The following is a 26,369-nucleotide window of genomic DNA, read 5'->3' as shown; positions in this document are numbered from 1 at the left end:
CAATTCTGGAGTATGGTGTACAATTTTGGTCGCCTAATTATAGGAAGGATGTCAACAAAATAGAGAGAGTACAGAGGAGATTTACTAGAATGTTGCCTGGGTTTCAGCAACTAAGTTACAGAGAAAGGTTGAACAAGTTTGGGCTTTATTCTTTGGAGCGCAGAAGGTTAAGGGGGGACTTGATAGAGGTCTTTAAAATGATGAGAGGGATAGACAGAGTTGACGTGGATAAGCTTTTCCCACTGAGAGTAGGGAAGATTCAAACAAGGGGACATGACTTGAGAATTAAGGGACAGAAGTTTAGGGGTAACATGAGGGGGAACTTCTTTACTCAGAGAGTGGTGGCTGTGTGGAATGAGCTTCCAGTGAAGGTGGTGGAGGCAGGTTCATTTTTATCATTTAAAAATAAATTGGATAGTTATATGGACGGGAAAGGAATGGAGGGTTATGGTCTGAGCGCAGGTATATGGGACTAGGGGAGAATACGTGTTCGGCACGGACTAGAAGGGTCGAGTTGGCCTGTTTCCGTGCTGTAATTGTTATATGGTTATATGGTTATATGATCTGGGATCCTCCCAGTGACGTGACTAAGTCTGGGAATTTTTCAGAGGTGGACCTACGACTGGGAATCTTTCAGCGATGTGTCTGAAAGTTGATTCCAGAACTCTGTCTCTTGATTAGCTGCGACGGACAATTCAATTGAAAAATTCAAATTTTATACTGGTAGATCTTTGTTGGTATCCCCGGGAAATCTTTAGGTTTGGTCTGGAGTCTTCAACGGTTTATGGAAATGGCCAGTGTTCCAGGGAGTTTATTGCTATTGTTGAGTCTGAGCTTGTGCAGTTGCACTTGAACTCAGGCCCGTGTACATCAACCTAACTCTTGCCTTATAGGTCACAAGCCACAATCTCAAATTGGAATGAGAGCACCTAACGACAGAGGGTGCCTATCTTCAAATCAAAATATGTTGCCTCTGCTCCAAACTGAATCACAATGACAATCGACAAGCGGCAAACATAGTAACACATTCTGTGTTGAATAGATTCCCAAAGAGTCAGTGTAGGACAGGATGCACATACAGTATAAAACATTGTGAGCTAAGAATAGCTTTGAAGTGCCAAACATCTCTCAGATCTGCCCTCAACATATTCTGCTTACAGCTTCAGATACTTCAAAAAGAACTGGAAATGTTCGCTGACCAATGTACAGATATGAAATATCATTTACAATTCCCAAACCCCAGGGTAGGTCAGAGGTCACACTGCTGTTATTGAATCTGTGTGAAATATGAGAGAGTTTCCATTATAATATTGCACTCAACAACTGCATGCTTGACATACAATCGTTTTCTGTGTATCCAATTAACTTGAAAGGTGAGCCTTACTGCTCACTGCGTGTCATACGGAACCATCTACTCACTTGTATTCTTCTGCCGGCCTGGCGCTCCACTTCCAGATCCTGTACACCCATCTTCATCGTCGCACTCTCCGCTTGACTCCGCATCCTCACCCTCACCACTGCCGAGTTCACTCAAGGACCACTGTGCGGCCTTGGTTGCTTTGCTCTGATGCATCTGAGGTGAAGCAGAAGGCACAGTTATAGGTGAGGGAGAGTCATCCAATGCAACGCAGTTCAAACATGTTCTCAGGTCCCTGTCGGAGCAGGCACAGCTCACTCTCACTGATTGCTGCAAAGTACTGAAATCAGATATTTTCTAGACATTGTTAAATCAACCCCTGCCTTCCACTGTCTGAAAACACGAGTTTAACCAAATCTCTACTGCCTGCATAATAAATCACACCAAGCCCCATGTGTTCACTGAGTTACACTGGCAAGCATCCTATGGTTTAAAAAAATTCTGATCCTGAAAGTCAAACTCCACGACTCACCTTCCCTGAGGCTGTAGCCTCAACCAGGCAGTGAATTCTGACTCCTAATACTGGCTCCTTGCGTGTCCTCCATGCTCTTCAAATGTCATAAGTAGATCTGAAATTCAAGTTCTCCCTTTCTCTGAATTTCCTACTTTAAGATGTCCCTTAATTACCAAATGTTTCACCATTTCTACTAAAATCTACATCCTCAGTGTGATTCAATTCTCCTTTGAAGCTGCTTAGAATAGGTTACAGCGCTGAAGGGTTCATTTTAATTCCACGTTGTTTTTGTTTCATGGATAAACAAGTGTTAAATCACTGCGCCATTTGAAGAGGTCTAATAAATAAACTAAATATATGAAGTACCTTTATTAATTACAGGCAGTGGTAAGGAAATATTAGAAAAGATTCCGAGGGACAGGATCTAATTACATTTGGAAAGTAAGGGATTTATCAAAGATAGTCAGCATTGCTTTGTAAGGGGAAGACCATCTTCTTCAAGATTCCCCTTTGTAAGGGGAAGATCTTGTCTGACTAATTTAAATGTATTTTTCAATGAGGTAACAACATGTTTTGATAAGAACAGTGCTGTTAGTGTAGTGTATATAGAACTCAGTAAGGTTGTTGACAGCCTCCCATGTGTATAACTGGTCCAAAAGATTAAAGCCCATGGATGCAAGGAGTGTAGGAAAAGAGGATCCAAAGTTGGCTTGGTAATAGGCATGCAACACATCATCCTCCAATAGCATGGACATTGAATTGTCCAATTTTAGGTAATAACAACCCCCTTCTCACCCTGTTAATATTATTTATATATTTTAAACCCAGAGCAAAGGTTGGGCACAAACAAGAGAATAGAAAGCAAAAGTGTTTAAGAAGGAACTGCAGATGTTGGACAATCGAAGGTACACAAAAATGCTGGAGAAACTCAGCGGGTGCAGCAGCATCTATGGAGCGAAGGAAATAGGCAACATTTTGGGCCGAAACCCTTCTTCAGACCTTTGATCTTTCTTGTTCATTCCAAAAGCAACAGAACCTGCACGGATCTTTGACGAAGATTAACTGAGATAGCTTTACACAAAGCTAATTAATCAGTAAAACTTAATTCTTCTGCTAATTACATCATTTCAACTAACTCGCACCAATCAATTTACATTGGTTAACTATCCAAAATTGAAACACACTATCAGACATTGATTATTCCGCATATAAATTACATGAATCACATGGTCCATGCTATAACTCATTTCCCAATCTCCATAACGCTGTACACAAATGATTTCAACTCTTCAGTTACATTCCGGCTATAACTCACTCCGAGGATTCCTTGATCTTGAATCTATAAATGAGCCAACCTAGTCTGTAGCTTACAATCTGCTCGAATGTGAAATTTGCAGAAGCAATATTTTATATGACATATTGTCAACATGAAACCTTCTTCACAGATGTCACCTGACTTATTTCAGCATCCTACTGTATGTAGTTTTTATTTCCAGAATTCCAAATTGCAGTATTTTGCTTCTCGAGCTTGTGTTTTCGCGTCAATTTAATGTTGCAGATGTTCTGAAGAAGTTTACAGAGGAGGAAGAGAAGTAAATAAACAGAACATTTGAATAGAGAAGTGGACCAAGTCCAGGCGGTTGATTAGGAGTAGCAACTATCGCTCTAAGTCTTGATGAAAATACTTTTTATAAACCTGGAAGGGAGAAAATCCATTTAATGATGCAAAGGTTACTGCTGGGGCAAGTGGAAGGTCAAGGCATCAATTAAAGATCGAATTATAAAGTTATATAGTTTGAGATTAAATGTTACCACAAGTTGTTTGAAAGGCCGCGGGTAAAAGTAAACATGAAGGATCCAGGGTAAATATTGAAATAGATCAGAAGTTGGTTGAAGGGCAAAGACCAACAAGTATATGTTGGAAGACATAGATCAGGATGAATGTGGTGCCTCAGATCTCAATGTCAGGGCTGTCTTCAAACACTCTCACTTTGTCTCCATCTAAAGGTCGTCTAAAGATATCTTTGAAGAGTGTTGTAGAAAGCTTTCACTTTTTTGGGATAAGATCATACTGTAAGTGATAGGAACAGAATTAGGCCATTCGGCCCATCAAATCTACTCTGGAATTCAATCATGGCTGATCTATCTCTCCCTCTTAACCCAATTCTCCTGCCTTCTCCCCATAACCTCTGACACCTGTACTAATCAAGGTCATGCACCCTCCCCTGCACACTCACTCATGAGTTAAGGGAATTGAGTGCAGCTAACAGTGGACATTTGCTTTGGAAGAATTGCTTTAGAACAAGCTGACCAAGGCCTGGTCCTTTGATCTGATTGGGTGTAAATGCCCCAGTTCAAGGAATGGTAGGGATTTATTTCTGTACCTGAATCTGCCTTTCACCTCAACTTTAATTAAAACGATTGAAAATGCATCTTCACGGATCATTTTGATCATGCCCATGCTAACTTCTCATTGAACAAAATGGGCGATAGCATTTAATGCACTTAAAGTAACCTGTTGCCTGTGTAATTCTGGACCTTATCTAAGCACATCTGCTGACGGTAATTATTTATATTCATAGTTGAAACAGTGAAAAACTGCTAATACCGATGTTTGGGCATCTGGGTCACAGGGCACTAATTCACAAATTAACAAGACCAGACGGAGTCCTGGTTCCCGCGACTTCTTTAAACACAAGGGTTCTGCTTCCCATGCTTCCTGGAAAGACACTGGGCTCACTGGAAAATTGAAAACTACTGTGTAACATATGAAAACAAATGAAGTAAAGGTGGGTGGTGAATGAAAAGAAATGACATCTTGTACTCTGAATATCTGCCAGTCCGGTACCACCACAATCCTGAGTGTGCCAGGTTAATGTAGTAGGTTAATGTTATGTACCCTTCCTCATTACTGTTCCCTACTTTCTTTTGATTAGTATAAATACAAAAGTCACCTTTCCCTCTCTTTCTGCCACTCTCCCTCCTGCTATAACATTTCTCCTCCAAGAGCCACCTCTGCCTTTTTCTAGTGCTAACTGAACACTCTTGGAGTCAACTCCAAGTGCCACAATCCCCACTCTCACCATGACCCTCCCCTTTGTACACAGCTTTTTACGCTCTCCATGCCTTGCTCCCTCCTCCCCAGCTCACTTTCTCGAGCTCTGTGTCAGTCTCTGCCTCTTAGTGATGTTCTCCATCACATTGCCATTCTCAATGTGTCCTGCTCTCATTAGTCACCACTGTATCAGTTGGTGGTCTGAACCATCACCATTCAACGTAACACCAGTTGCAGAGTCAGGGTTATCACTTGGCCATAACACCCTCTGCTGGCAAAAGATGAAATGTAAAAAAAAAAAGCTAACTGATTTAGGACTCAAGAGGCGAAGGGCTGGATGGCCTGAGCAGTAAAGTCAAAACACCGAGCCAGATGCCAGGCACAATCCCCAAATCTTAAATAGAAAGACCAAGAAATGCACAACAGGTTAGGGTGTAACTGCAGAGATAAAATTTGACACAGTATAAATTTTTAATGGGATGGAATGTAAGTTCACTTGGTTCGTGAAACACAAACTCCTCCCTACTGATGCCACCTGACCTACAATCGCAGTATACAGTATAGTAGCAGGCTCTTCAGCTCATTATATCCATACTAGCCCATTCTACCTTCCTACACTGATTCTATTTATTCTCATTCGGTCCATGCCTTGGTAATGTCAGACTTTATGCTTCCAGATTGTTGCGATTGATTCAATTAATTGAAAGATACTCGGCGACTGAGTCCACACTGACCATTTATCTCACACTAGCTCTGTGCTATCCCACTTTCGCATCCACTCCCTACTCTAGAGGCAATTTATAGTCCCCAGTTAACAAATAGCTTTTGCGTTGAGTTTACGTTGAACTACTGATGTCTTCTGCAGTCAGCTCACCTGGAGTTCCATTGCTAATTGCTGCCAAGCAAAGAGTTTGGATGGTAGGCGAGCAAAATGCACAATTCTCGATGCTTTCTACAAGGTTTGAGCTTATCGTCCACAGGGCACTCATACACAGAGCTCACAGGTATTGAGTCATACCTCATTTGAGGTGCTGAGGAAGAGGTTGGGTAGGTGCTCCTGTTATCTATAGCACCAGGTGATTAGTAGGGCCAGTAGAACAAGGGGTAGGGGAATATGATGGATGGTGATGTTTGGGCATCTATAAATGATATATTAAATAGATGGGCAACATTAAAATTGGACCTTGGCATTGTGATACAAGATTCCCTCTCCAATTTATCTTCTCAACAGAATCACTAAATATTTATGCAACTAAAAGCATGCAGATGAGGTAAATATGTTGTGCAATGTATTTTACTGCCTTTTTTCCTCACACAAGACATTGCCATCCAAATTGCCAAATGCTTCAAGTTTGACATAGTAAGCTTTTGCCTCACCCCTATCTCCTAGTTGAGTTGTCAAGAGCCAAGCAGACACATGAAATATAAAACTTCCCCAAGGAGCTGTGCTTTCATGGATCAGTCAATGAGATGGTCTAAAGGATTTCCATCATGCACTGTTCACAACCTGCAGTAAGACTTTGGAGATACAGTTCCGATCTTGATGGAGCAAGATCACAACAGCTCTAAACCTTGTTCCAATCATTCAACTTAGAAGCGACGACATGTACAGAAGTACAGCTAATTAGAAATGAACATGAAGCAAGGTCCAAATAAACATTTATCAAAAGCTGAGAAATCTCAATTGGTTGAAGAGTCCTTGTGGTGAAGCCAGGCCACACACAGACAGTGTACACAGCTGCTTTCATCCTACAGATGGCTGTAGGGCTTCAGATAAATCTAAACAGTAGCATTCTATTCTAAACTGCCTAATAAATGTGGTTGAGGGTGAATATGAATTTACTGTCATTTGAGCAACAGCCAGGAAGTAGTCTTGGGCAGGGTCCAATTCATGCAATCAGAGAACTTCAGAAGCCAGGCCAAGCTGTGCGTGAGGGGTGGGGACAGCCTCCATGGTGCTCTGCACGCATTCTGGATCATAACACAAACCCAGCTGTGATAATAATCAGGCTGGAGTCACTGATCTCCTGGCACAATGCACAGCACCAAAGCAACTCAGAACACATGCACGCACTTAAAGGGCCTGTCCCACTTAGGCGATTTTAAAGCGGACTGCCGCCGACTGTCAAGTTCGCGGCACTTGCCTGAAAAACCTGGAACTGGAAGGCGACTGTCAGAGTGGAACACACACACACAAACATATTGCAAAGGCGGGGACCAAAGAAAGCGGGGGAGCGCTGTCTGAAATTCACACGGTGCAAAGTCAAGGTGATACAGACACACACCGCGATGAACAGGAAGGTTAAGAAGGCTAGCACAGTGTACGGTAAGTCCTTTAATAGAGGGGGGGGAGGGGAGAAGGGGTGAGAAGGGGGGAAGAGGGGGGGGGGAGTAGGGGGGTGAAGGAGTGGAGACACTTTTAAGAAGTCAGACAACTTTTAATAAGCCAGAGATACACTGCGGTACACTGAAGTTTGGCGGACATTTAACATTACCGGTCAGTTATCCTTAGTTCTGAAAACTCGTGTTTACGTTTTTTTCCCCCACTGAGCTAATGAAAATGCCCGGTCAGCAAAGGCGATTAACTAAAACTACGTACGACTAACTCGACTACCCATAACTACATGGCGACCCCACTACAACTGCATCTACGACTACAGGATTATCGATTTTCTCCATGGCGACCAATTTTTGGTCGCAGAAAAGTTTTCAACGTTGAAAAATGTGCGGCGACCATACTGAGGCCGCAACTAGTTCCCAGAATGCGGGAACTTCTCGCGATCATGAAGGAGATTCACCAGAGACCACTAGCGAACATGTGGCGGCCATGTGGCGATCATGAGGCGAGCGCAGAGTCTCCCGCACTCGCCTAAAAAGTCGCCTCAGTGGGACAGGCCCTTAACTCAAACATCATGTTCACAATATTATAAGGTGGAGTAATGAACTCCTTCGAAACCACTCCTGCTCTCCTATTGTTAGTGCGATGAGTATCACTGTGGTGTCTAGCTACTTTGTGTTTTGCTCTGAGACATTCAGCTGAGGGTATTTCTGTAGCATCTCATAAGAGTATCTTTGTTGCCCACAAGCACAGGTTCTGATCAAGCTTCACTTCCCCCGCGCAATCCACAGATTGTTATGTGTATGTGCAAATGCATATTCAACTTCAAGTCTTTAAGTGTAATTGGTTCCCAGCCTTTCCCTGAGATTCCAGCAAAACACTCCTCTGAGGCTGTGCTAACACGTTTCTACCTGCATATGCCACCTGGACTATGATGCACAAGGACAACAGTTCGCAGGATGACTGGATGGAGGCAATGGCTGCAACAGGCCTTTATGGCCAGCTGTAGGTGGGACTGTGAAATGGTGCTAAAACCTGTTGACTATTGCATACAGATTCAGTGGTCTGTTTCTTTGCATTATGTGCTTAACCGGAAATTGTACTTATGTATGGCAATAATCTTACTGATCTGTATGCAAGAAAAGAATCTCATTGTACCTTGGTATACATTGTAATAAAGGAACTATTGAACCACACAGCAGAGCACTAGCAGATGATTGAGGGAGGAAACCATGGGTTCATCTGTCCCAGAACAATTCAAAGATACTGGAGCCAATTGAATTTTAATTTAATTGATAATTGATATAATTTATAGCTAAGAGTAGATAAACCAGCATCAAACAGGGATCAGAACTGATACAGTTGGTATCGATAGGTAACAGGTCCTTAGCCCATTGAGTCAAGTTCAAGTGTTCAAGTTCAAGTGAGTTTATTGTCATGTGTCCCTGTATAGGACAATGAAATTCTTGCTTTGCTTAAGCACACAGAAAATAGTAGGCATTTACTACAAAACAGATAAATGTGTCCATATACCATGATATAAATATATACACACATGAATAAATAAACTGGTAGTGCAAATAACAGAAAGTGGTTGCTAATAATCAGAGTTTTGTCCGAGCCAGGTTTAATAGCCTGATGGCTGAGGGGAAGTAGCTATTCCTGAACCTGGTTGTTGCAGTCTTCAGGCTCCTGTACCTTCTACCTGAAGGTAGCAGGGAGATGAGTGTGTGGCCAGGATGGTGTGGGTCTTTGATGATACTGCCAGCCTTTTTGAGGCAGCGACTGCGATAAATCCCCTCGATGGAAGGAAGGTCAGAGCCGATGATGGACTGGGCAGTGTTTACTACTTTTTGCAGTCTTTTCCTCTCCAGGGCGCTTAAATTGCCGAACCGAGTCCTTGCCAACGATCAAACACCCATCTTTACACTGACCCATTTTATGATTTAGGGCCATTTTACCATCATTAACCTGCCATCCCATCTGTCTCGAGGATGTGGGAGGACCTGAAGAAAACCTATGCAGTCATCAGGGGTTAAAGGCAAACTCTACCCAAATAGCTGGGGTCAGTATTGAACCTGGGTTGCTGGAGCAGTGAGGCAGTAACTCTACCTGCTATGTCACTGTGCTGCTCCCAGAGTGCCTACCATTCTGGGAACCACACTGAGCAACATCCTTACTTACCAAGCCACTGAAAAAGTTTCCTTCATGTAATATCATGGCTCAGTTATAACGAGTGGAGGAAATAATATCAAAACATGCCAGGCTGTTAGTACCGGCCAGAGTCAGAAGGCCAAGCCTTCACGCTGAGGCCAGTTCTGTGCAGATGGAATCTCTGTTCTATGAAATGTCCACCATCTCAGGTCCCATGGAACCAGTTTTGACAAAATGCACAGAACAAATCTTCCAGTTTCCTCAACAAAATGTTTTCTTTAACCAAAATCATGGATAAGCTGGACATTGGCCCACTACTGTTTGTGGAAACTTAGCTCTGGTAATTCCCACAATAGAACAGTGATATATTGCAGAAGATATTTCATTGTCTTTCGATTGTGAAAGGTGCCACATAAATGCAGGTTTATTATTTTTTATTGCGTTATGTACGCCATGATGAGTGTTAATATATGGATGTCAGGCAAATGGATAAGAATGGCTTTCTATCCACACTCATAAAACCTAAACCAAAACCAACGATATATTATACAAAGCACATCTATCAAAGGTTTTACGGTTTTTCCATTTCTCTCCACTAATTGTTTAACAGCATTGTAAAGTCAACGGAGAATAGCCATGCTGAATTCTAAACGGGCAAGATTGAGATATCAATCACCAACTTAACCTTTCAATAAAATGCACTGTGTGGAGAACCTGATTCGCTGATGCAAGGAGATAGTAATTAATCGCTGACTCAGCAAACATTTTTAAATCAAAGTGCAAAAATCAATAATATGAATTTGCTCTATCATTGTACTGTCGATTTCCACCTGCTGCAGATAAAGCTATGGGTTACATAAAGTTTTCCTATGGAATTTCATTATTGCATGAATGGGATTTCGGGCTGGGGTTTGTAAAATAGTTGTTAGGTTGATTGAGGTTCTGGGTGGGTTGATTGAGTGAGATGGGGGTTGAATGTGTGAGATGGGGTCTGGGAAATTGGCCCAGGGGTGATGGGGGATCATGATGTTAGATAGATGACTGTGATATTGCATTGGGGAGTATTTAGGAGTGTGATGGTGGCAAGGTTAATGAGAGGTTGGGCAGGGGTGTGTAATGCTGGTTTGGAGAATATGTGCTGAGCAGCAGAATATGATGCTGGCTTGGGATCTTCGGCATTCCACTGGAGAAAAAGGGGCATCGGATTAGGGTGTACACTGCTGGTTTGGAGCATGTAGTACTGAGTGGTGAGATGATGTTTGGCAATCATTACATGTAGGAGACATTTAAACAGTTACTTGAATAGACAAGGCGTTGAAGGATACAGACCAAATGCAGGGAAATTGGAATAGTGTGGACTGGCAAAAAGGTCAGCGTGAGAAAGGCCTGTTTCTGTGCTGGACGACACTTTGAATAGCATCTGGAACCATGTGTGTGTGATGCTGCATTGGGAGAGTGGAATGTTTTGTTGGGGTATATGTTTTGTTGGGGTTGGGGAATGTGGTGTGGAATGCACATGCTCCTACAAGGGGGAATGGAAATGGAATGGAATGGAAAAGAAAATGTATTTAAAATCACCCTTTCAACACATGAGAATTTGATTCCAAGTCAATTTACCACTGTAACATGAGAAAAGGTGAGGATGCTTCTATATACAGTAAACCCGCTGAATGTAACAGAAATGTCACAGTAATCTGCCAAGCAAGGACGCCACCCCTTACCCTTATTTTCGCTGTCCCTGCCACATCAGCTGCCAAGATAAGGCTTTCCACTCGGGAACATCCGACACGTCCTCTTTCCTCAGCAAACGTGACTTCCCTTAACTGTCGTGGATGGAGCTCCCATCTTGTGTATCCTGCAGTTCTGCTCTCGCCGACCCTCTCCTCAGGTTAAAGTTTTCCTGGTCTTCGCCTTTCACTATACCAGCCTCTGCATCGAACACATCATTCTCCAGCGTTTCCCCCTCTCACCTTAAAGCTACGCCCTCACATATTTGATATTTCCATCTGGGATAAAGACTATCCCCACTATCTACGCCTCTCATATTTTTACATACTGTTGGCTTATTATTTTCATTCTTGTTGTTTTGTAGGTGATGGACATGACAAAGTATCTTACGTTCAAGTGGACCTTTTTATTATTTGGCCATGGAGGGTGGACACACTCCACATGACTCCTCATTCCAGAAGAGTCATTGGAGGGGAACCTGATCTTCTCCCCCATTGCCGAAGAACAAGCGAAGGAATGACAATAGATCTGCACACTGGCTGATTAGCAGAATAGAGATGCCTGATATCTGAAGAGCATCACTAATCATTTGAGCATTCATAAATGTCTTTGTTTCATTTGTAAAATTGGCAAGGATTTCTTCAGTGCCTTGGAGATTGATAATATATTTTTTCTGAAAGATGCCCACTTGAACCTTAGAGAATTTGCATTAGCACAGCCACAAAGTGCAGGCCTGCTAATTAAAGTTTACAACACGCCTGCAGAATGGAAGCATAATGTCTCTTTCATTAGTAAAGCCGCTACTTTCACAGGTAATAGCCCCTTTTGCTGAGCTACACTTTGAGTTTTCATTAACTTAATTCATTTAATTAACACCACTCTGCAGTAATAGAGCAAGGACCATTTTATGCTGAGGTTTATGATCATCAGTATCTTTTAAAGAAGGAGACACTGCTCTGCAAAACCTGCCCATTAAACACAATCAAGATTAATCAGCATGTGACCCATGAATTTTAACATTCCCTATTTTAATACTGTGTCTGCAGTTTGTAAAGGCGTCTGTGTGCTACCTAATGTACATGGCTCTCCCAATGCTTGCGAGAGCCTCCCTTTGCACAGTCATAAAATGCGCGGGACCTGCCATCTCCACCCATTCCAGTTTTACATTTTATCCCCCCCACCACCACCCCACCTTCCTAACAGCTGGTGGTGGCCTCCAAAGGGAGATCTCAACAGTTTGAGAGCTGTTTCAATTCGAAATCAGGGAAATCTCTTTCCGCTGGGAAGAAAGGTGATAACCGGATATCACAGATCGAGTGAATTTGGTCCAAGAACTGAAATTCCTTTTTTATTGTATGCATTTAAGGCACAATGCAGTGACATGTGCAAATTGAACTTGAAATTCAGTATTCAATGTACATACATTACCAGAGCATACATTTAATACATGCAATAGAAGATTCATGTCTATCTCAAGGACATTTCTTTGCAACATGGTGAATTATTTTCTGATAGGGAAACATTTACAGGTAGAGGAGAGTGAGACTAACTGGACAATTAGCTATGTCAATCTATGTGTTCTGCCTGAATAGATTTAATTAATTCGTTTTAACTAGAGTCACACAGCATGGAAACAGGACCTTCAGTCCAACTTGCCCATAAAACCAAAGATCCCCATCTACGCTAGTCCCACATATAACATATTTCTCTAAACCTTTCCCATCGATGTATTTGACCAAATATTTTTTAAATGTTCTCATAGCACCTGCCTCAACTACCTCCTCTGACTGCTCGTTCCATGCACCCACCACCCTTTGTGTAAAAACTTCAGATTGGTAAGAAGGGTCCTGACCCGAAATGTCACAAGTTCATAGGTTCATACGACATAGATGAATGAAAGGTAAGCCATTTGGCTTATCGAATCTACTCCATCATTCAAACATGAGTGCTGAAGTAGGCATATGGTATGCTTGTCTCAATTGGCCGAGGCATTGAATATAGTAGTCGGGAAGTCATGATGCAGCTTTATAGTACTTTGGTTAGGTCACATTTGGAATATTGCATGCAGTTTGGTCACCTCCATACATGGAGGATGTGGAGGGTTTGGAAAGGGTGTAGAGGAGGTTTACCAGAATGATGCTTAGATTAGGGGCATTACCCTCAGGGAGAGATATGATGAATGATTGCAATAGAATACATACAGTTTCAGCACTTGCATGGGTGGACTGTTCCTGTCTATTGTTCCTTGTCTTTCAATGGAATTTATACATTCTGGGCCACATCACTGAGAATCTTCCTTTACCTCCCTATTGGTGAAGTTCAGACACATTGGGAGAGTAACTGGATTGTGTTAGAAAATGTGGATCAATAAGTGATAAATCTGCATCACATTGACCCAGTCCAGATTGCACATAAATTTAATCTTCCCATTTTATATCAAGAAAGCATTCACCATCCACCTCCCGCTGCACTGTTTATGACCTCAATGGTTATGCAAAGTGCCGCAGTGCAGTGTGCATTTCTGTGAAACCATTGCACCCATTGAAGCTAACTGGTGCTACTAACGTCTCAGCCTGGGCATCTGAAAGTTCAGGTGGTCATTGTGATACCTGGCTCCATCTTGAAATGTGTGTGGCTATAGGTGCTTTTGTGCTCAATGGCAGGATTGACGCCCCAACGATGTGAATAGTGTGTCAGAGAAAATGTAATCACCTCACACACAAAGAAAGGTTGATAAAAGCATCAACGAATCCCACCTCCCAACAACTGCACCAATCGCTTTTATGTCCAATGTAATAATACATGGTTCAAGCATTGTCAATACCAACCCCAGCTCATACCTCACATCCATTCACATTATCACATGCTTTTCAATTTTCTTCAACCCAGATATGGATGGCTCTTGATTTATTACCACCATCGGTAACCTTAATCACCATTGATTGTTATCCTCAGAAGGACACAGTCCCTGAATATACTCGCACTGAACACTTCCCCTTCCTTCAGCATCTTCTGCACCTGGGGTTGGGCCGTGAGTCTTCTCCTTCACCTACTTTAACCTGCCCTTGCTGGAGTCCACGTGAGATTATTATCAGAACCCTATTACTCCAGAAGCCATAGAAACGGAAATAAATGTATTGCTTCAAAGACATGGATAGAAAAGGTTTAGAGGGATATGGACAAAACACAGGCAAATTAGACTATCTTGGATAGATATCTTGGGCAAAATGGATGTTGGATCAAAGAGCCTGTTTCCATGCTGGATGACTCCAAGGGACATATCTACCTCCTGGTGAACATTTACTCAACAGGATTCTCACAAACTTTCCAACCATCTGCTCCATCACCGTCTTCCAACAAGTCTTTGAGGATTTCAATAAGTTGTTCAACTCCGTGTGGGATTTATGCGTGGATGATGGCAGCATCACGTAAAGTCATCATTCGTTGACAAATGATGCCTTTAACTGCCTCCTCTGCATACAATCAGCATATATATGTATTGTTGTGATATCTGATCTGATGATTTATGTGAATGGCACTAAATGTATTTGCTCACGATTCATGACTGAAATTGGAAGCAAATTGATGCCCAATGCACTGGATATTCCATGAAACGCAGGTAGGGTTGTACTTTATCCATATGTGAGGCAGGGGAGGGTGCATCTGACTAAGAGAATATGACCCAAGCCTAGAACATGCCAACAGCCTGACAATCCAGAGTCCAGAGTCATAAAGCAGGAGCTTTGGCCCACCGAATCTACTCCTAACATTGAGCACCCATTTAAACTAATCCTACACTAAGTTGCAAAAAACAAACCGCTGGACAAATTCAGCAAATCAGCCAGCATCTGTAGAGGGAAGAGGACAGATATTGTTTCAGGTCAGGACTCTTCTTCAAGATTACAGCATTGGGGAAATCACTGGTAGAAAGAGATGTGAGCAAGGGATGGGCCAAGAGTTAGCGAGTGATAGGTGGGTCCAGGTAAGAAAGATTTTACTTCGGAGTCACGTGAGTGACTACGTGAAGAACCCCGCCAGGACGCATGCGTGCCATATCGCTACACGCATTGCAACGAGTCACAGCAAGGGGGAACGACGTTCCCTTAGCGGCAAAATTTGAAAGCCGAGAACAGCAGGTAAGAAGACTCTGCGTTCCTTCCACTTACCTTTCAGGTGGAGACATGGACCAGATCCACGAAGGCTGCGGGATAGCTGGCGGGGGAGAACCGCAGAGTAGCGGGCAGCCGGCAGCAGCAGCCAAAGGCACGCTAATCTCCCATAATGGGAACAGCTGTGCCCGACTTCGCTCCCGACTTCGCTCCCGCACCGGCCCCGGCCGGGCGGGAGAGGGAAGCAAAAACTAACAGGATCGTTGACTCCGAGGAGTCCGACTCTGAATAGCCGCGAGCGGCCAGTGCCCGTGCGCATTGGGGCCGGTTGGAGCGGCTTTAGGAGCAGCCGCGAGCGGCCAGTGCCCGTGCGCATTGGAGCCGGTTTGAGCGGCTGAGAGCGGGGAACAAAGCAACCGCGACGGCCAGTGCCCGTGAGCATTGGAGCTGGTTGGAGCGGCTGCAGGAGAAACAGCTTCAAGCAGCCGCGACGGCCAGTGCCCGTGAGCATTAGAGCTGGTTGGAGCGGCTGCAGGATCAGCAGCAGCCGGGAGTGGCCTATGCCTGAGAGCATGAGAGCCAGTTGGAACGGCTGCTGGAGGAAATACCCCAAAGTGGCAGGCACCGGGAGATGGAGTCTAGCCACAGTGGGCAGTTAGTAAGCCCCACAGCAGTACCTCGTGTAGGGCTGCACAGTGTTTCTCCCTCATCAGAGGGGAACACCGAGGGTCAATCCTGGGCTGGCTGCAGGAGCTGGAGAAGGAGCGTCTTCAGGATCAGCCGCGACGACCAGTGCCCGTGAGCATTGGAGCCGGGTTGAGTGGCTGCAGGAACTGGAGCAGGAGCGGCCTCAGGAGTAGCGGCTTCAGGAGCAGCCGCGATGGCCAGTGACCATGTGCATTGGAGCCGGTTGGGTGCCCGAGAGCATCGGAGCCAGCTGGAGCGGCTGTTGGAGCAGGTAAGTGGCAGGCTCCGGGAGATGGAGACTAGTCACAGGGGGCAGTTAGTAAGTCCTACAGCAGTACCTCTTGTAGGGCTGCACAGTGTTCTCCCTCATCAGAGGGGAGTATAGGGGGTCAATTCTGGGCTGCGTTACCTGAACAGGGGTGCAGAACATACCCCTAGTGCACATGGGGTGCAGAAAACCTATTGGAAGACACTTACCATCAGGGAACTGTAAAACACTGAATGTTCCCAGTATCAACCAGTGTATTTGAAAACATGGCAGGGCAGGGAATTGAAACGAAAGAAAGTTCTAAAAGTCCTAACAGCGGGACGGGTTCGCCCGCACAATAAACAAAAGGACATGACACTAGATCACCAGGATGCACTGGCCTTAATTTGCAAACTACCAATACGAGTAAACAGCATTAGGAAGAAGTTCATCCAACCGGCTTTAGACCCTAATTTGCAGGCCTATGCTAACCTAGAACCTCCATACCACCAATATTAAAATTTGGAGGCATCTTATCTTAACAGGTAAAGAACTTGACATAGAGGGAACCCTGGGGCACATTAAAGCAACATCTAAAAACTACTTCCTGGGGAATGCGCTAACCCTCAATACAGACCCAACTACAGATCCAGACACCGGCACCTCAACGATCACGGAGGATGCCGAAATAGTAACAAACCTACTAATAGTAACCATGGAGGAAGGTGGGTCTGGCTCCTTACGAGGTTGGTGGGAGATTACAGTTCTATCTGGATGCATAGAATAAATTACTACCGACACTTATATTTCAGAAGTATAGGGTTATACCTATAGAATTATTCAAAACATAATCCTCCAGTTCAGCATGTACCGAACTGAATGTTCATGCTTACAGGCAAAGAAATAATCAAAAGCGCTTGCTGAAATTCAGTGCCCAAATAAAATAGGAGTAATGGAGGACATCCAACACGAATCACAGGAATTCGTGTCCAAAAATCTTTATCATAATATAGATGGTGGTTGCCACATCATCATAGATTTGACTAATTTGAATACTTTCGTACTTTATATTCATTACTAGATGGGAACCTTTGTTACTGCAAAGGTATTGATCCTAGGGTACTACATGGCAAGCATCGTATTACAATATGCTTGCTATACAGTACTCATTGGAGGTGACCACAGATGTATTTAACACAATGGATCATCTGCGGTTCACCCTTAACACAGTTCACATGTCAGTGACTTTGCCGTTAAAAAAAAGGGTACAGCCTTAATGGAGGCTTGCAGTAAACTAAACCATCCATCAGACTGGTAGTAGAATAATTGGCATTTTAGTGGCTGTGTTCCAGCCACATAAATCGGACCTTTACATTATCAAATTACTGAGCGCGATCATGCGTGCACTCAATAATTATGGGGGTCATCCTGACAGACCAGTGAAGCTACCAACAGAGGCCACTATGGTACTAAAATGATGGAAACATAACATTAGGCATTGTTCCAATCCAAACATTAACAGCTACCCGTCTATGGAACTACATACTGATGGGCACTTGGATTGGGATGCTACTAATTCCATCTCCAGCTGTGGGGAAGATGGAATGCACAGGAGGCATCATTACAAAAGCTGGGCATAAATACCTGGGGAAGTTGAGTGCATGCCATGGCTTTAAGTCATATTGTTCTGGGTTATCACCAGTATGTTAGACTACAAATTGACTACACCACCGTGGTAGCATATGTCAACCATATGGGTGGAAACATATCGACACCATGTGACTATCTGGCCAACACAATTTGGCAATAGTGTATCCAGAAAGATATTTGGATATCAGCTACCAACTTACCAGGTAAACTGAATTTAGTGGCAGACTACAGGTCACGCTAAGTCTAGGAAAACACTGTATGGATGTTGGATAAAAAATGTATTGCTGGAATTACAGCACGGTATGGACCACCACATAACGACCTATTCACATCCATGCTCTCACCAGTTATCGAATTATGTTCTTGGGAACCAGAACCTGGGGCAGTGGCTACAGATGCATCTTCGCTGCATTGGGGGATTATTTATGCATTCCCTCCTTCTGCCTCGTCAGTCGGGTATTTAGGAATAAACAGTAGACTCCGCGTCTGGTATTTTGATAGTACCTGATTGGCCTACTCAACCATGGGTCCTGGTGATCAAAGATCCTATAGCGGAGCAAGATGGATTACTCTCACGCAAACGTGTAGTACGCTCATGGGCGGATTCATGGGCGATTTTATGACTCATTTTAGCAACCTGCCCCCGCCATCTTGTTTCGCCATTTTGCTCCGCCCTCTTGCTTCCGGCCAAAGATTGGATCCGCAGCGGGGAGAAGGAGTGCGGGGCCCAGGGCAGCGGGGAGAGAGAGTGCGGGGCAGCGGGGAGAAGGAGTGCGGGGCCCGGGGCAGCGGGGAGAGAGAGTGCGGGGCCCGGGGCAGCGGGGAGAGAGAGTGCGGGGCCCGGGGCAGCGAGGAGAGAGAGTGCAGGGCCCGGGGCAGCGGGGAGAGAGATTGCGGGGCAGCGGGAGAGGGAGTGTGGGGCCCGGGGCAACGGGAGAGGGAGAGGGGCATAGGAGGGGGGGAGACATTGTAGTGAGGGGGCAGGCGAGGGAGTGCCGGGGGGGGATAAGGCCTAGTGTGTGTGAAGTTGCGGGGAGGTTTACAATGTTTCTTATTTAATGTCCCTTGTCTAGTCTGAAATAAAGTTCATTATTGGATCAGAAGAAATATAATTGTGTGTGTTATATGATTATATACATTTATATAATTTTCATGTATGTGTGTTTATAAACATTTTATTCTTTAACAAGAATTAACAGAATTATGAACTAACAGAATTATGAATCTAACCCTATATCACGCACAGAAAGTTCCGCAATGTCAATCACCCTGCGAATCGGGTCGGTTCCGGTTACTACAAAATCAACTCAAACACGTGTGAACCATTTAAAAAGAAATGATTTAAAAATCATTAAAAAAGACAATTACCAGAATCAAATGTTATTGTTGACAAGAAGTATGAACTGACAGATTTATGAATCTAACCCACACAAACTGTTGCCCCACAACATTGATTACACTGCGAGTCGGGTCGGGTCAGGTAGGCTCAGGTTACTAAAATGGGCGTGGAAAAATGCCCATGATCCCCTCCATAGCGTACTACACGTCAGTCCATTGCATTTTGCAGGAGTAGCCTATCTTGCTCCGCTATAAGATCTTTGCTGGTGATATCGACATGGTTTTAGAACCATGCATCACCATCCATCATAGACCTGATTTACTGGTTCTTCCCGCAACAAGGGGAGTTACCCATGTCATAATTATATAAACCTATTAATTTATAGAGTTGAAAGCACCTCTACTACACCTGGGGCTGACGGTCCGAATGTGGAATTATTTCAGCGGGCCACAGACAGTCCACCAAAAAATCAGTACTTGGTGTCATCAAGAAATGGGAAGTACTGTCACAACAATAAATATCACCCATAGATCTATGAACATCCCGTCTGTTCTGGAATTCCTGGCAAGCCTCCATTACGATGAGAGGTTCAGTCATAGTGCCATCAACTGCGCCAGAAGTGCTCTGTCAACATACCTGTCGCAAGGAACAGAGCGGCATTCCGTTGGGACACACCCTGGTAACCAAATTCATGCGGGGCATTTTAATATTAATCCACAAAGAACCAGGTACTCCCATATATGGGATGTGAGCATTGTACTGACCATGTTAAGAAACTGGTCTTCAGCTACAGCTCTGTCCCTACAGAAACTGACTATGAAAACAGTCATGCTGATGGCCTTGGTCACGGCACTTAGGGTCCAGTCACAACAGAAACAAAGGTTGGACAACATGATTATTCATCTGGAAATTTAACTTTTCACATCAATGAAATAGTCAAACAGAACAGACAGGGGTCAGCAGGCCTAAAAACAGAATTCAGGGCCTACCCGACAGATGGTCGTCTCTGTATTGTAACACACTTACTATTATATATGGAGTATACTAAGATCATCAGAGGGAAGATAAGTCACTTAATCAGCTACAAACAGCCACTCAAAACAGTGACAGTCCAGACCATCTCTAGATGGCTAAAACAGGTCCTAATAAAGGCTGGAGTAGACACTAGCATTTTTAACTCTCACTCCACCAGGGCTGCAGCTACATCGGCAGCTATGAAGTTGGACGTTCCTATGGACCAAATCCTCAAGACAGCAGGATGGTCAACGGAGGAATTTTTCCAACGACTTTATAACAAACCAGTCATTGAACCTGGAACATTTGCAGAAACAAATTTAAGTTCTGTAATATCATTTACCCCATAAATAGGGGCAATAATTGGTGTTAATATTTTTATCGTTGCGTTTCAATATCGTATTGATGTCTAATGAAGTAAACTCTATTCTCCCCATAATCAAGGCAGATGTGATGCATGGACTCGTTTCCACGGCATGAAATCACAGAGCTTTAAAATCTTCACGTAGTCACTCACGTGACTCTGAAGTAAAATAGTAAGATTAAACGAGAACTTACCAGTTTGAAGCTTGATCGTTATTTTATGAGGAGTAACGTTGAGGGAATACGTGCCCTCCGCTCCCACCCTTGATCATATACTCAACTGGTATCTCTTCTCTAATCTTACTATGTTTAGTCATTACAGTTATCTGTGATTTCACACCGCTGCTTTGAAGAATGACACGCATGCGTCCTGGTGGGGTTCTTCACGTATTCCCTCAACGTTACTCCTCATAAAATAACGATCAAACTTCAAACTGGTAAGTTCTCGTTTAATCTTACTATTGTTTGACAGATGAGTCAGGTGGGGGATGGAAGGAACTGAGGCTGGAGGTGATAAGTGAAGAAAACAAATGGTGGAATCTGATAAGAAATGAAGGTGAGGAGTGAAATGTTGAATCAGGGGTAGGAAGGTGAGCAGATGGGAATGGGGCGGAGGGGGAATATGGGATGCAGAGGTGGCCGTTCTTCAGTTATCGGGTGAAATGGAAGTAGGAATCCCGACCCTGCCTTGGACAATGAGAAGACACAGAAGCAGAAGAAGCTTACTGCATTGAATATAAGAAAGGGAAAATCAGTCGGTGAGGGAGCTGCGAGACGGCCTGCCCTGCCAGCAGCGTGTTCGTCATTTCACCTTTTTTGTTTTTTTTAGTGTGTCCAAATGTGTGTTTTAATGTCTCTTGGTGTGTCTTGTATGGGGGGATGGTGTGGGGGGGGGGGGGGGGGGGGGGGTAAGGGGGGAACCGCTTTCGGTTGCCTCCTCCACGGAGAGGCGACTTTTTCCAGGTTGCCTCCCTCGCTGCCTAACACCATGGATTGGTACGGCTTTTCCCGTAGTCGGGCCCGGAGTTTCAGCAGCGTGCGCAGCATGGACTTTTCATCGTGGAGCGGGCAAGCCCTTGCCGGAGTCGCCAGAAGGGAGAGCTCCGATCGCTGGCCAGCAGATTGTTACAGCCTGAATCCGCGGTCTGCAGAGCTTTTAGCCGCGGGCACGGCGTCCAGAGCTTGGGACCCCTCGCTAGGGACCCCTCGCTGGAGAAGAGCTCTGACCGCCGACCTGCGGCCTACAACATCCTGAAGACCCGGTCTCCGATAGGGAAGCGCCAATTCGGGACTTACTATGCCGATGAGAGTAGCCGCCAGGATTTATGGCCCCGACCACGGTGGAACAATGGAGGAGGCCATAATGGCGCCATCTGCGCTGAGGCCTAATGGCGGAGCTGGCGACCTCGAGGCTCCGGAGGCAGAGCCTGTCAGGACTCGCCCTGGGCTCGCTCCCGTGAGGGCGGTCCGGCTCGGGGCTGGAACGGCGCTCCCGTGAGGGGCTGTGACGCTCCGGTGAGGGGCTGTGACGCTCCCGTCGGGGCTGACCAGCCCGAGGGTAACGGCGCTCCCGTCGGGGCGGCCCAGCCCGAGGGAAACGGCGCTCCCGTCGGGGCGGCCCAGCCCGAGGGTGGAACGGCACTCACGTGAGGGCGATCCGGCTCGGGGCTGGAACGGTGCTCCGGTGGCTGAGGCGGCGTTCTGGCGGTGGTGACCTGAGTTCGGGGTTCAGCCGCGGGCCAGTGGACGACGTCGTCAGCGGCTGCGTCCACTGGACTGGAGGGCGGCAGCTCCGACCACCCCGGGCCGCGGTGCTTGAGCCGGCCCGTTCGCGGAGCTCGGTGAGCCACGGGACTGATTTTGCCATCGCCCGGTGGAGTATCGCCTCAGCGCAGAGGGAGAAGAGGAGGGAAGAGACTGCAGCCCTAAGATTTTTGCCTCCATCACAGTGAGGAGGTGCTTGGTGGACTCACTGTGGTGGATGTTAATTTGTGTTTACTGTTGTTAATTAGTGTATTATTGTATGTATGACTGCAGGCACAACATTTCGTTCAGACTGAAAGGTCTGAATGACAATAAAGGAAATTCAATTCAATTCAATTCAGGACTGACTGTACTTTGTGCCTTCCACCACAGTGAAGAATGCTGTGGTGGATGTTGTGTTAAATTTTTATTGTGTATTGTGTGTTCTTTTTTGATTGTACCGCTGCTGGCAGAATTAATTTCACTGCACTTTATTGTGTATGTGATGAATAAATGAATTGAATGATTGATTGATTGGAAGCCAGAGATGGCTATTCAGCTCCTTATGGCTCCAATAACATCCTGGCTGATCTTTTACCTCCTTGCCACTTTCCTGCATTAATGTCATATCTCTTGAATTTCTTATTCTCTGTGAACGTATTGACCTGTTCCGAATATACTCGGTGTCTGAGCCTCCACACCCCTCTTCAGAGCATTTTCTACACCTACCAGTGTATGCTGTTGGTGGAAGCAATGAATGTTAAGAGCAGTTGATTTGGTGCTGGTCAAGCAGGCTACCTTGTCACAACTAATGTCAAATTTCTTGAGAGTTGTTGGAGTTGCACTCATCCAGGCAAGTGGGTAGTATGTCTTCACATTCCTGTTTTGTGCCTTGGAGATGGTATCAGGATGTGAGTCACTCACTGCGGGATACCCAGCCTCTCACCTGCTCTGCTGACTATGGTAGTTATGTTGCAGGTCCACTTGAATTTCTGGTCAGTGGTGCTTCCCAACACATTGTTGGTGGAGGACTCAATAATATTACTGCCATTCACTATCAAGGGTAGGTGGTTTGACTACCTTGTTTAGAGATGGTCATTGCTTGGAAAATGTTGTGGTGCCTATGTTACTTGCCATTATTTATTCTTCATCCCTGAATAGGAATCATCTACAGGTAGTCTAAGAATGCTCAGCTCTTTTCCATAGTCAATGAAAATCTCGCCTTTTAACAAAGGCTTGTGATCACTTTTATTGAGGCTAGATTTTTATTTCCAGGTCAAATACGGACACAAATTACAATTCTCAAAACTATCCTGATGGGTTTCCACATATTCTATAGATTACTTATCTAGTAACATAACTTCAGAAAGATGAGAATCATCAGACAAGAGATTTATGATCCAGCAATGTATTTTACATGATTACACCCTCACGGATCGATGATTATTTCATCAGTTCCCATGCAAATGGGCATCCATTTGCAACAAGCTTTAAATTTGTCACTGTCTTAATGGAGATGTCAGACACTTAAGCACTATAATGTCAGGAGCTAAAACACAGGGTCTTATTTCATCTTGCTGAACCCACTCAAATAACCAAGCTGGTCTATGTGCTTGCACATAAGTTATATCGGTAACAGATGAGTCCCCTTGGAGGGAGAGCAGAACAATTAAAGTATAATTCATCGTTCTGTGTTAGTTCAGGCACCAGGGAGCATTGGCAACATTTTAATTATCATCCAGCTGGTTTACAAAGCTTTCAACAAAACAAATATTAATTGGAGAACACGAAATGTTCTATTATTTATCTATTAAAGTTTCAACGACTTTGTCGAGTTCTGATATTTTATCCAGCACAAAGCTACACATTTGAAACAAAAAAAGGTTCTTAATGGGAAGTTGGAAGAATGGTTGTTGGAAATCAAATAATGCAGGAAATTAGAAAATACAGTTCAATGGAGCCTGCAGGTACTGGAATCTTGAAAAAAAACATCAAAGTGCTGGAGGAACTGAGCAGGTTAGGAGTATTCTGTTCTCACTGGTACCTTAATGAGTGTGTACATTCTATCCCTGGGCTTATCCTCACCATACTTTCTTTGCTAAAATCCATCCCCTTTCATGATTTCTGCTGCTGTGGGTTTCATGGGACAACAACAGCATCCATTCCACAGGAGGGTTCTGTGGAGCTTTTAATATCAAAACAAAAAGGTGGAAATCTGAAATAAAATTTAAAAAAAATGCTGGATAAATTCAGCAAATTGGACAGCATCGGTGGGAAAAGAAACTGCACCAGAATTGAGGAAGAGTGAAACAACCTAGTCTTGGTGGTAGAGAAGGCTATTCCAATAGATGGAACAGAGGGATATTCCAATAGATGGAACAGAGGGAATTTCTCTGATAAGGTGACATTTTCTGGCCATTCAGTTAAGCTCCCTTTAGTGTGTAATGTGTTGATAATGTTGTAACGCCTGTATACTGTTGCACAGATTGGCCCACTGGAAAATGCTCAGGTAAACAAATGAAAGAAAAGGAGAAACAAAAAGTAGCAGCAGGCAAAAGCAACCAGTCCTGGTACAAATAGACTGAGTTATTTAAAGCTAGAGAATTTTAAATTCCATGCTGCAGACTGTAATGTACCTCGATGAAAAATGAAAGACACTTAAAAGATATGTGGATGGGTACGTGGATAGGAAGGTTTAGAGGTGTATGGACCAAGAAAACAATGGTTAGGCAACTTGGTTGGCACTGATGGGTTGGGCCAAAGGGCCTGTTTCCATGCTGTGAGGTTCTATGATGTTATGACTCTATGAAACGGTATTCCTCGAGCTTGCATTGGGCCTTGTTGTAACATTCCAGGAGCCTTTTCAACATGTCATTGTGGCATTCCAGTATAAGGAGCAGCATGGCTGAACCACAACTACCACATGGCAACTTGTCCAAGGGTTGATTGATTCAAAGCGCGAGTCTGGACTCGGCTTCATTTTGGCCCAGCTTACAAAGACAAGTATGAGGAGGCTGAGGGTCTCGTTCAAGACTGCAGACTGGAGCATATTCTAGATCACATAATCGAGTCTGAACGAGCATACTTCAGTCATATCAGTTTCATCAATGAGATGGAGTAAAAGAAAAAGATGAAGAACCTTGTGTCCCAGTATCAGAACAGCAACCTGGCCATTAACATCAGCAAGATGAAATGGTTAGTTGTTGACCTCAGGAACTGAGAGGGGAGGTCAGTGAGAATGCGGTGGCGGGGGTAGGGGATGGGGGGGGGGGGGGGGAAGTTGTAATGGGGTGGATGAGGGCGGGGTTGGTGAACCTGTCCTCATCAGTAGAGACGCATAGAGATGCATAGAGATGGCTAACAGCTTCAGGTTTCTTGGTATCCATATCACCAGCAACCTAACCTGGTCCCTTCACACTGATTCAGTGATCAAGAAAGCACACCAGCTGTGAAAACCACAGATCAAAGCACACGATGATCAAGGAAATGTAGAATAGTTCATTGTTCGCTGGGGGGAAGGTGACAACGAGGCATAAAAACAGAAAAAATAATCTGGAGGACTGTGAAACGATTCGGAGAACTTAAATGGGGGAGGGACAGACAGAGAGGGAAAGCAAGGTCCAAGGCATTGGACCACATCTATGTGGATTAAACCAATCTCCAGGGTTTGCACCAATTATTGTTATCCAGTGATCCCTGATAGAAGGTGGAGAGCTGGAGTGAGATGTGCAATGATATGGATAAAAATCCCACCAAGCTCACATAGAAAGAATGTGCATTTGGTCAGGGGTTGGTACCTCTTTGCTCTATTGGGAAGATACTTGATTTCACGGAACATCTTCCAAAACATCTTAAAGCAGTTTACAACCATGTTTTTGACATTTAATCATTTTTCAGATCCCTGGAGTTCAACAAACGGAGAGTGCTATTTTGACACATCATATTGTTCCACTCACAGGTCAGTTCATATTTATTGTCAATCCCATTGCAGCCAAAACCCGTTTAAAATTTAACACGGCCATCCTCATTCCAACCAAGTACAGACTGTGATCATAAATGGACCAATTACTG

General features: G+C 44.4%; 1 protein-coding gene across 2 annotated transcripts in view; it reads right to left on the bottom strand.

Annotated features, from left to right (window-relative positions):
* LOC116979760 (glypican-5-like) overlaps positions 1–26,369 on the bottom strand; it is a 463,239-nt gene that overhangs the window by 135,684 nt on the left and 301,186 nt on the right. For both annotated transcript variants that reach the window (XM_033031524.1, XM_033031523.1), the window contains one exon: positions 1,420–1,573. In XM_033031524.1, the coding sequence (XP_032887415.1) occupies positions 1,420–1,573 (154 nt within the window). The remainder of the gene's footprint in view (positions 1–1,419; positions 1,574–26,369) is intronic.

The sequence above is a fragment of the Amblyraja radiata genome, chromosome 13 (assembly GCF_010909765.2).
Source record: "Amblyraja radiata isolate CabotCenter1 chromosome 13, sAmbRad1.1.pri, whole genome shotgun sequence".
Lineage (NCBI taxonomy): Eukaryota > Metazoa > Chordata > Chondrichthyes > Rajiformes > Rajidae > Amblyraja > Amblyraja radiata.
Note: the sequence above shows the minus strand (reverse complement) of the source record. Positions and strands in the feature narration are given on the sequence as shown.